This window comes from Podarcis erhardii, assembly GCF_964252035.2.
Source record: "Podarcis erhardii genome assembly, chromosome: 2".
NCBI lineage: Eukaryota > Metazoa > Chordata > Lepidosauria > Squamata > Lacertidae > Podarcis > Podarcis erhardii.
In genome coordinates, this window is record NC_138498.1 from 7167562 (window position 1) to 7184129 (window position 16568).

General features: G+C 46.9%; 1 protein-coding gene across 1 annotated transcript; it reads left to right on the forward strand.

Annotated features, from left to right (window-relative positions):
* Positions 1–661: 661 nt before the first annotated feature.
* On the forward strand, positions 662–13860 carry LOC309332016 (keratin, type II cytoskeletal 75-like). Its single transcript, XM_081844665.1, has 9 exons — positions 662–1804; positions 6136–6350; positions 6715–6775; positions 7162–7257; positions 8600–8764; positions 9738–9863; positions 9974–10194; positions 12315–12349; positions 13209–13860. The coding sequence occupies exons 1-9, from the start codon at positions 1283–1285 to the stop codon at positions 13481–13483; spliced, it is 1716 nt and encodes a 571-aa protein (XP_081700791.1). The 5' UTR covers positions 662–1282; the 3' UTR covers positions 13484–13860.
* The last annotated feature ends 2708 nt before the right edge of the window (positions 13861–16568 follow it).

Genomic DNA, 16568 nt, shown 5'->3' on the forward strand with positions numbered 1-16568 from the left:
ATTCCACCTTCCCCCACCCCATTATCATTAATAACTATCAAGTTATAATATTTGCTTTACCTATTTAATTAATTTATACACCACTTTATCATTTAACAGTCTAAGCTGTCTACAAATCCCAGCAACAAAAAGAAATCAGTCCTGGCCCTGATCAAGCTAACACCTAGTTAGTTTCACATTTATTATGGCATAAGCTTCAGGGGAGACCCTTGCGAAGCAGATCTCTGCAGCGCAGCTTCTCCTTCCTGCCCTTCTTCCCCAACCAACCTTTGTTCCAGCTTCCTGCCTAACTAACTAACTAACTAACTAGTAATGGATGCTTTTGAATTCTGGTGCTGGAGGCGACTCTTGAGAGTCCCATGGGCTGCAAGAAGATCAAACCTCTCCATTCTTAAGGAAATCAGCCCTGAGTGCTCACTGCAAGGACAGATCCTGAAGCTGAGGCTCCAATACTTTGGCCACCTCATGAGAAGAGAAGACTCCCTGGAAAAGACCCTGATGTTGGGAAAGATGGAGGGCACAAAGAGAAGGGGACGACAGAGGACGAGATGGTTGGATAGTGTTCTCGAAGCTACCAGCATGAGTTTGACCAAACTGCGGGTGGCAGTGGAAGACAGAAGTGCCTGGCATGCTCTGGTCCATGGGGTCATGAAGAGTTGGACACGACTAAACAACTAACCAACAACAACTTACAATGGTCAGTTTATCTAACCCTGCCAGCCTGCACAAATTCATGCATTCAAGCTCTGCAGAATTGCCGGTGCTTGAGAAAGTTACCAGCTCTTGGCCACACTTTCGGATGCTTAGGTGTGCCCATCCCTGCCTTCAATTTAGGGAGGACAGTGAAGAATAGGATGTCACCTTCCCAGAATTGAGTAAGTGGTTTTGCCATGAGATATAGCACCGGCCTGCTTTCTTCTCGTTCCCCAACTCAAGTACAAATTGAACTCATTAACACTGCCAGTCTCCAACGAAGGCCAGGGAAGGTGGTCATTATCTTCAGATGACAAGCAAGCCTTGCTGAGACTCTTGTACTTCCATTCATCCTTTTGTGTATGGGTGTGTGTGGCATGGCAGGGTGATGTCACCACCCAGAAAAGCCGCAGGGCATGCCCAACCCCATTAATCAGAAAGATGATCCATCTTAAATCATGCAACCAATCCCACTTCCTCCAGAATATAAATAAAAAGAAGAGCCCTTAAGTCCCAGGGAAAGCAAGTGCACCCGCCTCCGTCTCATCGACCATCTGTGCTTTCTCTTGCTCTCTCCACGCCAGTCAAAATGTCTCACCAAACTTCAGTAAAGATCCAGAGGAGAGGCTTCAGCAACTCCTCTGCCATCGTGCCTGGCTGCGGCCGCACCAGCTTCACTTCACGCACTGTGACCAGAGGTGGAAGCTGTGGTGTTGGTGGTGCTGGTTTTGGTAGGGTCAGTGGTGGTGGCGGCGGCGGCTTTGGCAGCCGAAGCCTCTGCAATCTTGGTGGATTTAATAGGGTCGCAGCGGCTGGTGGTGCTTCCAGCATCGGTTACGGTTGTGGTTATGGTGGTGGCCTTGGCAGTGGATTTGGGCTTGGTGGTGGAGCAGGTGGCAGCTATGGGCTGGTTGGAGCTGGCTTTGGCAGTGGGAGAGGCGGTCCCGGCTTCCCTGTTTGCCCACCTGGCGGGATCCAAGAAGTGACCATCAATCAGCAGCTGCTGGCACCTCTCAACTTGGAGATTGACCCCAACATACAGAGAGTCCGCAAAGAGGAGGGGGAGCAGATAAAGACGCTCAACAACAAATTTGCATCCTTCATTGATAAGGTGAGAAGTCAGATTTCATGAATGCCTTATCCTGCGACCCTTGAGTTGTTTCAAACCATTCAGTCGCTTTATTTCTGCTACTCTCCTTCATTCTAGCTATCACCATTTAACGCAGGCACTACCAGCCATGTGCTCAGTGGCACAGAGCTGTCAACTTTTTACTGGCTGTGCTTTTGATTCTGAGAGCAGCACTTTCTGCAAAAATTTTGCAGCCGATCCCTTTTTGTTTGTTTTGCCATGGACCTAAAGTGATCAGGAAACCTTCTAGAGCTGCTATTGTCTTATGCCTGAAATTAACGTGGCTTCAAGGCAAATTTGCAGATTCTTTCTCAGGAGGAGCATTTGAGCACTCAGTAATTTCAATAAGATTGGTGAAATTCCACATGACCCCTTTCCTTGGATAACAGTTTCAAGTTGCTGTTATGCACTTGTCCAGGGCTGGTAAAATAAGTTGGAAAGCAGAGTCCAGAAACGTGGAGGGATGAAGCAATTCTACCCCAGAGGGTTTGCATTTGATGCAGAAAGCAGGGCTGGAGGGAGAGATGACTCATGGTGAATAGCAGTGATGGATAGGAGAGAGTCAAATAGCAGCACTGAAGATGCATGCAAGATGAGCCTTGAGTGGTTCACGGGTCTCATTCATTCTTTCATTTGCTCACATTCTTAATTTGCCTCATCCCAAAGTTTGAATGCAGGTAATAATATATTAAGAGTGATTGTATTAACAGCCTGATCCTGTGCAAGCTTGCTTTGAAATAAATCTCAGTGTTCAGTGGGACTCACAGGTAAATGTGCTCAGCACTGCAGCCTTAAAAGCCTCATTAAAAGTTAAATCAAATCAAATCAACTAAAACACAATGCAAAAATAATGTTATTTGCAATTTTACCCTACTTTTTCTCCAAGTAGCTCAAGGTGAAATGCATAACCCAGCAGTCCTATTTTATCTTCACAACAGCCCTTGGAGGTAGGTCAGACTGAGAGAGAGAGAGAGAGAGAGAGAGAGAGAGAGAGAGAGAGAGAGAGAGATTGGATCCATGGTCACCCAGTGAGCTTCATGGCTGAGAAGGGATTTGAATTTCCAGTCTTAGTACATATCCTAATGGCAACAACCAAGCTCCATTAGAAGATGCTCAATCCTGAGCACAGATGAAGTTCGACGAGGGATGGGAAAAGGGTTCCATATAACTCAAATAACTCAAAACTTAAAAGGTTTTCTTAATGTGTATTACGTAAATGGATGCAAAATCTGAGTTATCTGTGTGTGTGTGTGTGTGTGTGTGTGTGTGTGTGTAGATAGATAGATAGATAGATAGATAGATAGATAGATAGATAGTTATTTCAACCCAGCCTATATGTGTACTTAGGGTTAGACTCCACTCTGTGGAATTTCCCTATGTGCCTTGTTAACACTTAACTCTGCATATTGCTAAAAGAGCCCTTAATACAACTAGTGGTCATATTAACTGTGGCCTAAGATCAGCTTTTTGGGGACGCGGGTGGCGCTGTGGGTAAAACCTCAGTGCCTAGGACTTGCTGATCGTATGGTCGGCGGTTCGAATCCCCGCGGCAGGGTGAGCTCCCGTCTTTCGGTCCCAGCTCCTGCCCACCTAGCAGTTTGAAAGCACCCCTAAGCGCAAGTAGATAAATAGGTACCGCTTTATAGCGGGAAGGTAAACGGCGTTTCCGTGTGCTGTGCTGGTGCTGGCTCGCCAGAGCAGCTTCATCATGCTGGCCACGTGACCCAGAAGTGTCTTCGGACAGCGCTGGCTCCCGGCCTCTTAAGTGAGATGAGCGCACAACCCTAGAGTCGGACACGACTGGCCCGTACGGGCAGGGGTACCTTTACCTTTACCTTTAAGATCAGCTTTAGAAGCCTTGCCATTAAGGTAAATAGACTGGCAGGCACCAAAGACAGGGTCACTTCAGCCTTGGCTTATGGAATTTATTTCTAAGGGATGTGTGATTGGCCTTCTCTGTGCCAGTCTTCAAAAAGGCCTTGAGGATAAACTAAGATAGTTTCATTCATGCCACAGCTGGGTTCTAGAGCATTTATTTTAGTTTATAGAACTTTGTGGTTATTTTTATGCTAGGCTAAACATCCTTTAAGAGTCACCTAATTCATACTTAACTGGCTTTTTGTTGTTTCGATTTTGGAATTGGTTGTTTTATCTGCCATACGTTTGTAAGCTTCCTAGAAATTGCATCGTCCTGTAAGGCAACTTAAGAAACCAACAAATGAAGAACATAAATAAAATGGAACATAAGTCTTGTTACCTGAACGATTTGCAGGAAACTAGCTTGTAACTCCTTCTGTGGTGCATGATCTAGGATGTCCTTCCAATCAACTGCAGTAAATACCTCCAGTATTTAGGCTTAGATTAATGCTTTTCAAGTGGGACCCAAACTGTTGAAATTAATGGCCCAAATTAATGTCACCTTCCCAGCCCTTCTTTCTTCCTCAGCAGCAGAAACACACAAATACCAACACTGAACAAACATATGTCCTCCCCCCCTCATTCTTCATGTGAATATACCTAGGCAATAATAGAATTTAAACATGAGATACAGGAAGGGAACACAATTTAGAAGGGGCAATGTGGGAATCTGCTTCTTCAAGGGTCCTTCAATGGTGTGTTGCTGGCTTGGTAAAAGCAAGGAAGGAAGGAAGGTCCTCATTACGAGACTAACCCAGGCATGGGCAAACTTGGCCCTCCAGATGTTTTGGGACTACAGTTCCCATCATCCCTGACCACTGGTCCTGTTAACTAGGGTTGATGGGAGTTGTAGTCCCAAAATGGCTGGAGGGCCAAGTTTGCCCATGCCTGGACTAACCCAATAATGACCGCTCCCCACTTAAAACGGGGGGCGCCCTTTGCGTGGACGCGTGCAGCCCTGGATCTGGAGTGGCCCCATCAGCATAGGCTTTGCCTTCCCTCAGGTGGGATACCTGGAGGTCCCCGCCTACCCCAGTGAGTTGTCCAATCCCACCTGGGGGAAGCGTTGCCAGGGAAACCAAGCCAGGTAGGGGGAGGGATTACCTGCCCACACAATAGAGGGTGGATCTTACCTGGTAATCCTCACTTGGCTCCAGAGCTTCTCCCACCCTACCCACCCTCAGTTAATGTCTTCTTTTGCAGGTTAACTTTTCTTCATAGGTTTTGCAGGTTAACCTGTCTCCACAGGTATGCGGGCGCTGCTACGATAAGGTCGCTGTTAAAGGGCCGGAAAGGAATTTCCCTGCATTGGCAGGTTTCGCCTTTCCCGTAGCAAAACATCACAACTTTGGCGGTATCAGGCCTTGGGCGGAATCCTTTAGTCCATCTTCCTCTTTGCGGTGGCGATACCAGGGTTCCCCGTTAAAGGGGTTTTTGAAGGGAGGCTTTGGCCGTACGCCGAAAGGTCGTCATTGCTCTCCCCTGCGGCGGCGTAACGGGGTCGGCTATCTCTGCTTGAACATATGTTCTCCAGAGCCGGCCCATCCCCCCCCCACACACTGGATAACCCTGATGCTCCCTAGGTCCCCGGCTGGGGACTGGGGAGGGAGAACGCCCAATGCCTGAGCCAAGGTCTACCCACATTTGAAATTTAATAAAGTTGTGGCCAATTTAATCCCATAGCACGTTGTCTAGAGTCGTTATTCCACATGATGGGGGGGACCACTCGGGGTCTGGTGACTCCGCCTGTCCGCGCAATATGTCAGGACTCACCTGTAAGGAGAGACTCACACTTAGGAAAATAGGAAGCTGCCTTGTATTGTGTCAGGACAGTGGCCCATCTACCTTAATATTGTCTACACTGACTGGCCGTGGCTCCCTGGGGTATCAGATGAGGGGCATGCCCTTTCCTACCTTAGGATGCCAGGGATTGAACCAGTAGACCATCTGCAGGCAGAGCAGTTACTCAGCCACAGAGCGATGGCCCTTGCCAGTTTGTGAAACACTTGCTTAGCATCCCCATTGGAGTGTGACTTTTGTTTATTTGTTTAGTCATGTCCGACTCTTCGTGACCCCATGAACCAGAGCATGCCAGGCACTCCTGTCTTCCACTGCCTCCCACAGCTTTGTCAAACTCATGCTGGTAGCTTTGAGAACACTGTCCAACCATCTTGTCCTCTGCCGTCCCCTTCTCCTTGTGCCCTCCATCTTTCCCAACATCAGAGTTTTTTCCAGGGAGTCTTCTCTTCTCATGAGGTGGCCAAAGTATTGGAGCCTCAGCTTCAGGATCTGTCCTTCCAGTGAGCACTCAGGGCTGATTTCCTTAAGAATGGAGTGGTTTGATCTTCTTGCAGTCCACTTTTAGAAATGGTTAATGTAGGTCTTTCTGCTTCCAGGTGCGTTTCCTTGAACAACAGAACAAAGTGCTGGAAACAAAATGGACATTGCTGCAGGAGCAGGGCCAGAAAACAATCCGAAACAACATTGAGCCCCTTTTCGAAGCTTACATCAACAATCTGAGGAAACAGCTCAGCTGCCTGGAAAGTAACAAAGGAAGATTGGCTGGAGAACTGAGCAACATGCAGAACCTAGTTGAGGACTTCAAGCACAAGTAAACCTCTCTCTTCCTCTCAGTTTGTTTTCTATGTCTTCCTTCTCTTCTGCATCTCCTCCCCTTTCTGCTAAAGCCACAATTCACACAAGTAAACAGCTTAACAGCAACTTCAAATGCAACACGCACCATGTGGCAGTCTGTGCATACACAGCATAACATCTGCCATGTGGTTTGACCACATGGTGGATTTCAACAGGCTTGGTTTACAGGCTGCTCAGGTCTTTTCTTTGCCAGGTGGTGCAGATTGACCCTTTGTGATCAAGAATAACCTCTTAGATACCATCAGTGCCATTCCAAACTTCTTTAAGCATTGCAGCCATCTCTTAGTTGTTTTTCCTCTTTGTCTGTCCTGCCCAAACAGATATGAAGATGAGATCAATAGGCGTACAACTGCAGAAAATGAATTTGTCACCCTCAAGAAGGTGAGTGTCTGTAGATAGCCCATGGGGAAATAGTTTTGTTGTGAGGGGTAGTAATCCTTTGCTATCATGTCCCACAAACCCTTCAGACAACTAAGTTTAAAATATATTTCTACAAACAAAGCTGTAATCATTCACTGTTGCTAGGCCACAGTCCTTTGTTTTTAAGAGACACATGTAAGTGTGTGTGTGTTGTTGTCCACAAAATGGATATATCACTCATTATTAGTGATGTAACTGGCATTAGCCAATAGGTGCCTGCCACAGTCATGCATCTGTACCCCACAGAGCACACTCAGGCTAGTAAGTAATCAATTTAGGAGCTGAATCACCCTCTCTTATGCTATAACTTTAGACTGTCTAGTTCAACAATATCTTCTTTTTTTCAGGATGTGGATACCGCCTACATGAACAAAGTAGAGCTGGAAGCCAGGGCAGATTCCTTCAATGATGAACTCAACTTCCTCAAAGCACTGTATGAAGCGGTAAGGATCACACCTATTCACTTTAGCTGAAGTGTTCTGTGCTGTACGGTTATTAAACGTGGACGGCCAAAGAGGCCATCTAGCCATCTGCCTTGCTATTCAGCTAGAAAAAGAGCCCCGTTTCAGAACCTCCCATGGATAATAAGGACAAAATGAATGTTTATCCATGGGCTTTTGTTGTCTCTCAACTAGAGCTGACATCCATTTTGCCTAAAGTGTAATTTTGAAGCAAAGTCTAAAGATTCTGGTTGGGTGAAAAACAACTTTGAAAGAAAGCAATTTCAAAGGAAGCAAAAGAGAGAGAAAGGGAATACTAGCTAAGTTGATCAGAAGGAATGAGATTTACCTTTATATCCATAACTTGCTACTAGGCTTCAACTGCTAAGGTAAAAAATAAAATAAACACCTGATGGTATTTTTCTGGAAAATTACAAGTTTCAAAAATAAATAAATGAGAGTGAATTTCTTAAAGGGATCCTGAGCACTCCTCTTTCCAACATCTTTCTATGCTAGAGATAAAAGTATTACTCCTGTGAAAGGGCAAAAAATGTTGGAAGGGACTATAGGATCACACCTTTAGCCCCCCCACCCCCCAAATGATATGAGGGTTTGTCCTCCCAGCCCTGCCTCAACATTACTCACACAATGAGGGAAGATCTGAAGGGGGTGGGGGGTTGAAAACACATAGGGAGTCTACATGAGCCAGAACTTGGAGTGCACAGGGACAGCCTGTGTGCAGCTCACCCACTTTAGAGCTGGATCACATTGGGATCCAGGAGATACAATAGCAGGGCAAGTGTACTCAGTCCCACTATTAATCATGCAGAAACCAGAGTGAACCCAGAGGTGTGTTGTGCTCATGGTACTTCACTTCTTGGCAATAAATGTATGCTGATGTTACGATCCTTTGTGAATTCCATGAGAGACTCATCTTCTTCCCAGCATACCATATCACTAAGTCTGTCCTGCTAAATTTGAATGGGTAATGGAATTTCAAGGGAACAGACAGCTAAGCTGAAAGTCCAGGAATTATAGGGTGCGGTTTGAGTGTCCTGTACAGTGCCTTCCTCTAATTGCCTATGGATAATCATGGCTCCGATCCCTGCAATTCATATGTGTTCTATCTTCTTATGTTTTAAAAACCTATTTTCATTTTTAAAAAAGAAAAAGAAAACAGGTGTTTTGGAAGCAGAATGAGTTACGTGTACGAAAGTTTGCTTGCTTGCGTAACTCCTTACAGCTGAAGGATTCGCTTGGAGCACAGTTTGGGCTGGGAATTTGCAGAGGATGCAGAATTCAGTATTATATGGCTTTGATTGAGATGTTGCTGCCTCAACTACAGGAACTTGCACAGATGCAGACACAAATCTCTGACACTTCCGTGATTCTTTCAATGGACAACAACCGCAGCCTGGATCTCGACAGCATCATTGCTGAAGTCAAAGCTCAGTATGAAGACATTGCAAACAAGAGCAGAGTGGAGGCTGAATCCTGGTACCAAAGCAAGGTAAAACATCATAAAGGAGCTAGAGAAGGGTGGCTTTCCTGATGGTTCGTGGCTTAGAAAATAAGCCAAGTTGCTTCTTCCCCTTATTTCTGAAATGACTAAGCTTATTTTCAAAAGCCACTGAAAAATTGCTTCCGAACCACCCCTTCTTCCTCACTAGTCTCCCAAACTCCTCCCCTTTCCTTTAAACTAGATTTACTTGGCCAGGGAACCAACAGCATACTCAGGCCTTAGGGAAGGAGGGAGAGCTGATCTCTCCCTCCCTACTTCAGTGTGCTGGTAGAATGCCAGAAAGAAAGGCCACCATGGCCCATGGAAATGTATTTTACCCAATGAGTATTGCAGTGATAGCACATCAAGCATATACTCATGTACCGGGCTTTTTTGTGACAGTACTCACCATTACAAGGTACCTGCACCACTTTTTTGCTGCCCATCACAGCCATTTTATGCTGGTAAAGGTAAAGGACCCCTGACAGTTAAGTCCAGTCATGGACGACTCTGGGGTTGCTGCGCACATCTTGCTTTACTGGCCGAGGGAGCCAACATTTGTCTGCAGACAGTTTTTCTGGGTCATGTGACCAGCATGACTAAACTGCTTCTGGCGAAGCCAGAGCAGCGCACAGAAATGCCATTTACCTTCCCGCTGGAGCGGTACCTATCTATCTACTTGCACTTTGACATGCTTTCGAACTGCTAGGTGGGCAGGAGGAGGGACCGAGCAACAGGAGCTCACCCCGTCGCAGGGATTTGAACTGCCAACCTTCCGATTGGCAAGCACTAGGCTCTGTGGTTTAGACCACAGCACCACCTGAGATTTTATGCTGGTACTCAGAGCATTTTGATCAATATTTGAGTACCGGCACCTGATTTTTTAAAAATAAAAAAGCACCCCATATGGATAGAAAATAAGAATGGTTGCTCCAAATGAAATTAACCTAATCTTGCTGTGTTTGCTTTCTGCCTATATTAGTATGAGGAACTCCAGGCTACTGCCGGAAGACACGGTGATGACCTTCGCAACACCAAGCATGAGATTTCTGAACTCACCCGACAAATCCAGAGGCTGCGCGCTGAAATTGACAATGTGAAGAAGCAGGTATGGTCTTGCTTGTTTATGGAGTAACATAAGGAAACAATAGGTCTGTCTTGCTCCAAGCAGCTTACCATTTAAGCTAACCAGTCTTTTCTCTCCCTACCTGCAAACAGTGTGCCAATCTTCAGGCAGCCATTGCAGAAGCAGAAGAGCGGGGCGAGCTGGCTCTCAAGGATGCAAGGCAAAAGCTTGCTGAGCTTGAGGATGCTCTTCAGAGAGCCAAACAAGACATGGCCAGGCAGCTGAAGGACTACCAGGAACTGATGAGTGTCAAACTAGCCCTAGATATTGAGATTGCCACCTACAGGAAGCTTCTGGAAGGAGAGGAATGCCGGTCAGTGAGATACAATCTTTGCAACCTTGTACACATCCCATCCTTTCTCCAATGTTGATAAATCTAAGATGAAATATCCAATGTGGGGCATTCCAGATGGTGCTGGACTCCAGCTCCCATCAAGCCTGACCATCGGCCATGCAGGCAGGGACTAATGGGAATTGGACAACATCGGAAGGGCACCACGCTGGCTACCTCTGCTAATGATCACTGCATACAGAAGGGAGAGGTGATAGCTCTTCATCTAAACCAGGGCTTTCCAAACCTGAGTCTCCAGCTGTTTTTGGAATACAGTTGTCATCATCCTTGACCACTGGTCCTGCTAGCTAGGGATTGTGGGAGTGCAGTCCAAAAACAGCTGTAGACCTGAGTTTGGGAAACCCTGATCTAGACCAAGCGTGGGGGTCCTTAGGCCATCCAGATGTTGCTGAACTACATCTCCCATCATTCCTTCTCATTGGCCATGCTCATTGACTGATGGGGGTGTGGTAGTGGTTCAGCAACATCTGGAGGGCCAAGGGCTCCCTAGAGCTGGTCTCAGTGAAGAACTACCACCTCTGTCAGAACACAGAGCTGATAGTTGTTCCCTAGTGCAAATTGGAATTCCTACTTCAGGTCTACCATTATACCATTCTGGTTGCGACACAATTAAAGGATATTAAATATATCCTCCTTGAGTAATCTTAAGTGCCTGTCTGTCTTGGAGCCCAAATGAGGGATAACTTGTCCTCAGTCAACAATAAAGTATTGTCTGGTGTGCTGCTCCAGTGGTTTTCCCATGCACAGCTACCAAAATCACATGGAACAGTCAGGCTTCTCAATTTTACTGTCTGGTGGCAATATCATAGAACAGTAGTTTTCAACCAGTGTGCCTTGGCACCCCGGGGTGCCTTGAATGATGGTCAGGGGTGTCGTGGGCAACACTGGCCTCTGTCCCTTTTTCCTTCCTGCCCTCTCGCATCTCTGACTCCAAAAGTCTTGGGCAGCTGTTTGTTGCAGCGGCCCTGGCTACAAGTTCCCCAGGCAAATGGTGCCTCTGGGGCTGGCCAGGGGGTTCTGGTTGCCAGGAGATGAGGCAGCCTCAGAGTAAGCAAGCAAGCGGGTGAGGGAGCCCAGCCAGCCAGTCTGCCAGCCCTTGCTGTTGGGGATGGATGGACAAATGGGAGGCTGTACTGGCCTTGGTTGTGCTTCCTGTGTGCAATGGCTGCCTGGGAGCTGGGTGCCTGGCAGCAAAGGGAAGCCTTTCTGCCATGCAGGCCTGGTTGTGCCTGCTGCTGCCACCGCTGCTTCCTCCCAGTGAGAAAGGTGCTGGCCTCATGTTCACTGCTAAGGCTGGGGGCAGCCTCTTCCCAGGTCCCTGTGGGGCAGCAGCAGCGGCTAAAGAGACCAGGGGTATTGGCAGCTGCTTCTTGGGGAGAAGGGGAGAGGAGGTTAAGGGAACACTCCACAAGGGAGGATGTTAGAAAAGGGGTGAGGGGCTGCAGGCAAGGGGTGACATAACTGGGCTACTGAGGCTCTAAGCGGGTTTCCCCACAGGGGAGCCGCAGAAAGAATGTAGTTGCTCAAGGGAGCTGTGGGCTCAAAAAGGCTGAAAAATGGTTGTGGAAGACCAGAGGAAGTTGTGCACACTGCTTTACATGCCACCTAAGGGGGCTTGCAGGGACGCGGGTGGCGCTGTGGGTTAAACCACAGAGCCTAGGACTTGCCGATCAGTAGGTCGGCAGTTCGAATCCCCGTGGCGGGGTGAGTTCCCGTTGCTCGGTCCCTGCTCCTGCCAACCTAGCAGTTCGAAAGGACGTCAAAGTGCAAGTAGATAAATAGGTACCACTCCGACGGGAAGGTAAACGGCGTTTCTGTGCGCTGCTCTGGTTCACCAGAAGCGGCTTAGTCATGCTGGCCACATGCTGGCTGTACGCTGGCTCCCTCGGCCAATAAAGTGAGATGAGTGCCGCAACCCCAGAGTCAGCCACAACTGGACCTAATGGTCAGGGGTCCCTTTACCTTTAAGGGGGCTTGCAGATTTCATCACAATGAACTGCCAATTCTGCTTCTTTTCAAACTTGCTCCAGTCGTTCCGTCTGGGCTTGAATCCTTACCACCCTCTTTTTGTTTTCTGACAGCCTGGCTAGTGACGGAGCAGGAACAGTGAACATCTGTAAGTATCCTGGGGAAACGTTTATAGCTTTGCACGTTGGGGAAAGGATGAAATAAATGATGCCTTGTTTCAGTTCACATTTGGAGGGCTGCACACAATGCTTCCACTCACCCATCTCGCCATGCCTCCTCTGTGCCCACATTTGTACACTGTAAAGCCCTGAATAGCTATGCCTATCCATTTGCACAGTTGCTGTTCTGATGCAACATCTTGGGTTTTCTCTGCTGGTGCAATGCTGCAACTCTCAAAGCCGCTTAGCTTTAACGGGTTGTTCCCAAACATTGCATACAACTCAGTGTTTTTTGCCCTATTCATTTTGTGCATCTGGAAGTTAGCCATTCATAGGGATAGATAAGAAACTCGATTCATTTAATATTTAAAGGTGAAGCTACCTAATTCACACTTTATGAACAATTCTCAAAGCAAAACAGTCACCTTTCAAAATCTGTATTTTTCCTACTTTTGCAATGCAGTTCTCCAGCCAAGTAACATGTGCAGAAATGCATATTCCGGGGGAAAGTGTGCACAGAAATGCATATACATACTAGTGAAAGCAGCATGCAGAAATGCATCCTATTGCGGAAATATGCTTTGCAAAAAATGTCAGTATTAGGCAAAATTGCATGCAAAAGTGGAGAAATTCACAATGAAATGCTGGAGCATTTTCACTAGCACTTTTTTTTTAAAATGCAAACTGATGTGGAAATGTGGAGTAGTGAATTAAAAAATTGGAAGAATGAGAAAATGAGAGAGCCAGAACGGACAGATTTGCCCATTCCTACTCATTCATTCAACCCAGACACAGACAGACTGATGTGCTCTCCGTGAGTCTTGATGATGTGTCCTTTCCCTTTCATAGCTGTTGTCTCTTCAACCATCGGACGTAGCGGTGTGGCCGCTGTTGGCAGTGGTCTTGGCTATGGAGGCGGATGCAACGTTGGCTATGGAGGCGGAAGCAGCCTCAGCCTGGGAGGAGGTAGCAGTTTTGGAGTAGGAGGAGGCTGTGTGGGCCTTGGGAGTGGACTTGGTGCTGGAGGAAGCAGCTTCAGCTCTGGGAGTGGAAGAGGCGTTGGAGGCGGCAGCAGCTCTAGTGTGAAATTTATTTCCTCTTCTAAAAAATCCTACAGATGCTAAAGCTCAAACTTCCTTGTAGTCTTTGAAAACAAAAATGTAACTTGTGAACCATGTCTCCCCTAGGCCTCCCTCTAGGCAGTACACACTCTTCTTGTGAGTGGCTTGTTCAATACCATCCCTTTGTTTGATCACATTTGGGGGGAAATGTAAAACTCTACTTTTCAGATGATCTGTGTTATAATGGGCTCTCTGCCACCGACAGAGTTTGCACTAATTTTTAATGTGGCTTCACCTCTCCACTTCATTGTTGATGTTTTCCAATCAGAATTCTAAAGTTTCAAATTTTGTACAAACCAGAGCGTCGTTTGTTGGTTCTTGCTTTAATTCTTTGATGCCTGGCTTCACTTTGTGTGTGTGTTGTCGTGTTCAATAAAATGCATATTGTAATTTATAAAATCTTCTAGTCCTTTTGAATATACACCAGTTATCTCAAATAACGTGAGCACTTGCACAGCAGGTTGATAGTTTCTGAAGTGCTTTCCATCTCACTATTCTGGACAACAGTTTTGGGAAAGAGGCCAGTATTAGAGATGTGGCAGGTGTTGGTGTATCTGTTGGATGAGTTTATAAAAAAATTAACTAGGTGCTTCTTAGAATGAATCCAATTTCCATTCTGACCTGTATTTTTCACAACCAGCAGTTTCTGGCCCAGTGCAGTTAAATTCCCACTAAATGCTACACTGTCACTGTCTTCTATTGAATGTAGGTTATGTAATTTACTCCAGTGTAAAGAAAATGTCAAAAACATCATTAAAAAGTCAATGTATCATCTGTGGGCTTAGAAAAAGGATGTGAACCGAATACCAATCATGTTCACTTTTCTTTTCCTGACCACAAAAACATGAACTGTAACAATTTCCACTTTCTTTCCTATTTTTGTTGGAGTTCTGACATCCCTATTTTTTAGTTCCTCTTGGCTGCTAAGCCAGCCTTCTGCAACGTGGTGCCCTGCAGATGCTGTTGGACTACATCTCCCATCATTCCTGACTATTGGCCATGCAGGCTGCAGTTAATAGGAGTTATAGTCTACTCTAAAACATCTGGAGGTCACAGAATTGGCGAAGGCTAGGCTAACCAGCCCTTTAATAAAATAGATAGGGAGCGCTATCACATTTCAACCCAAATCTTTTAGATTTACACCTGGACTATCATATGGAGCAAAATGATTGAGGCAGCAGAAGCCTTATTCACAATGCCACATAGATTATTTTCCTTAAAATTAATTCATCATTAAATTAAATTCTTGAATACAAGTTGGGCAACAAATTCTTAAAAACTAGGGTTGTGTCCAAACTAAGTTGTTGCACAAGGACTTAGACTCATAGAATCATAGAGTTGGAAGAGACCGCAAGGGCCATCGAGTCCAACCCCCTGCCAAGCAGGAAACACCGTCAGAGCACTCCTGACATATGGTTGTCAAGCCTCTGCTTAAAGACCTCCAAAGAAGGAGACTCCACCACACTCCTTGGCAGCAAATTCCACTGTCGAACAGCTCTCACTGTCAGGAAGTTCTTCCTAATGTTTAGGTGGAATCTTCTTTCTTGTAGTTTGGAACCATTGCTCCGTGTCCGCTTCTCTGGAGCAGCAGAAAACAACCTTTCTCCCTCCTCTATGTGACATCCTTTTATATATTTGAACATGGCTATCATATCACCCCTTAACCTCCTCTTCTCCAGGCTACCTGCACAAGACACCCCTTGTCTCCTCTCCCCATGAGCCCCATAAATCTGCTCCAGAAGGTTGGGGGGGGGGCTCCAGATTTGAGTTTCCTATATGTAATTGCAAGAATCCTTTTCCCAGCTAGTAGTAGGAAGATGGCAGAGAAGACATGCCGTGTAACCACCTATGTGCCCTTAAGTTATACTATGAATATGAGGCTCCCTGAAAGGGTACAAGCTTCCCCCCATTTCTTTCCCCCCTCAACATTATTCCTAACTAATGAATTTGAACCCTGTTGCTGTAGAGCTTGAGACCACTAAGGGTTCTTCTCACTCATCTATGCTAGGTTCCTGTGTGCAGAACAGCCTGCTCCAGGTAGGGCAAATCATTAGCCAGAGGCTAGAACTCACAAGTACTAAACCACAGGTAGGGAGCCTGTAGGACCTCCAGCTGCTGGTGGACTCCAACTCCCATCAGCCCCAGCTAGTGAGGGGTAGTCAGCCAATGATCAAAGATGCTGGGTGCTGCAGTCCAGCATCATCTAGTGGGCCACCAATTCCCCCACCAGTGCATTGGCTGTCAAGCGTAGTTGTTCGCCATCCTGAGTAGGCACTGCTCAGCTACAGAAGACAAGTGCAAGGGGGCCCAGCCCATTTGGACAACTGTCTCAGCTCCACAGGGCATTGCTAAGAGGCCTCCAACATCCTTTGCTGTCTGCATCCCCACTCAACCCATAGAAATGAAATCGAGACCACCCCACTTTCTTTGTGAAGCCAACATCACATAAGCCAGCCATGTCCAACTTGAGGTTGACTGTGATCCATGATCCAATATAAAAACTGGCAGTGATCTACCACCCAGGGATGGGTGCAGGGTGGGCGGGCGGGCACTGGCTGCTTCCAGAGGAGACAACAGGGATGGTTGCAGGTTGGGTACGAGGGGCTGCTTCCCTGACACTGGCTGCTTCCTCCGATGGGGCTGGGGTGGGCGTGCGTGCAGTGTCAAACCAGCCCCTCCCGCAAGATGAGCTCTGGAGGCGTCGGTGGCTGCTCAGGCACATCTCTAGTGGAAGGCGGGTGGTGATCGACCAGAATTCATGCCAGGATCTACTGGTTGAGTACAGTCGACATTTTGTACATCTGACATAAGCCAATGAAAAAGCCATGGAGGTGCCAGATAATTCTGTGTCCAGGGCAGCTGTCTACAAGGGCGGCTGTCTACCAGTTCCATCTGGTAAGCTGGCTGAAACCCTACCTGCCTGCACACTGTCTCACCAGAGGGGGTTATCTCCCACTTGGGACTACTGCAATGCGCTCTACGTGGGACTACCTTTGAAGGTGACTTGGAAACTACAACTAATCCAGAATGTGGCAGCTAGACTGGTGGCTGGAGGTGGCTGTCGGGACCATACAACACCAGTCTTGAA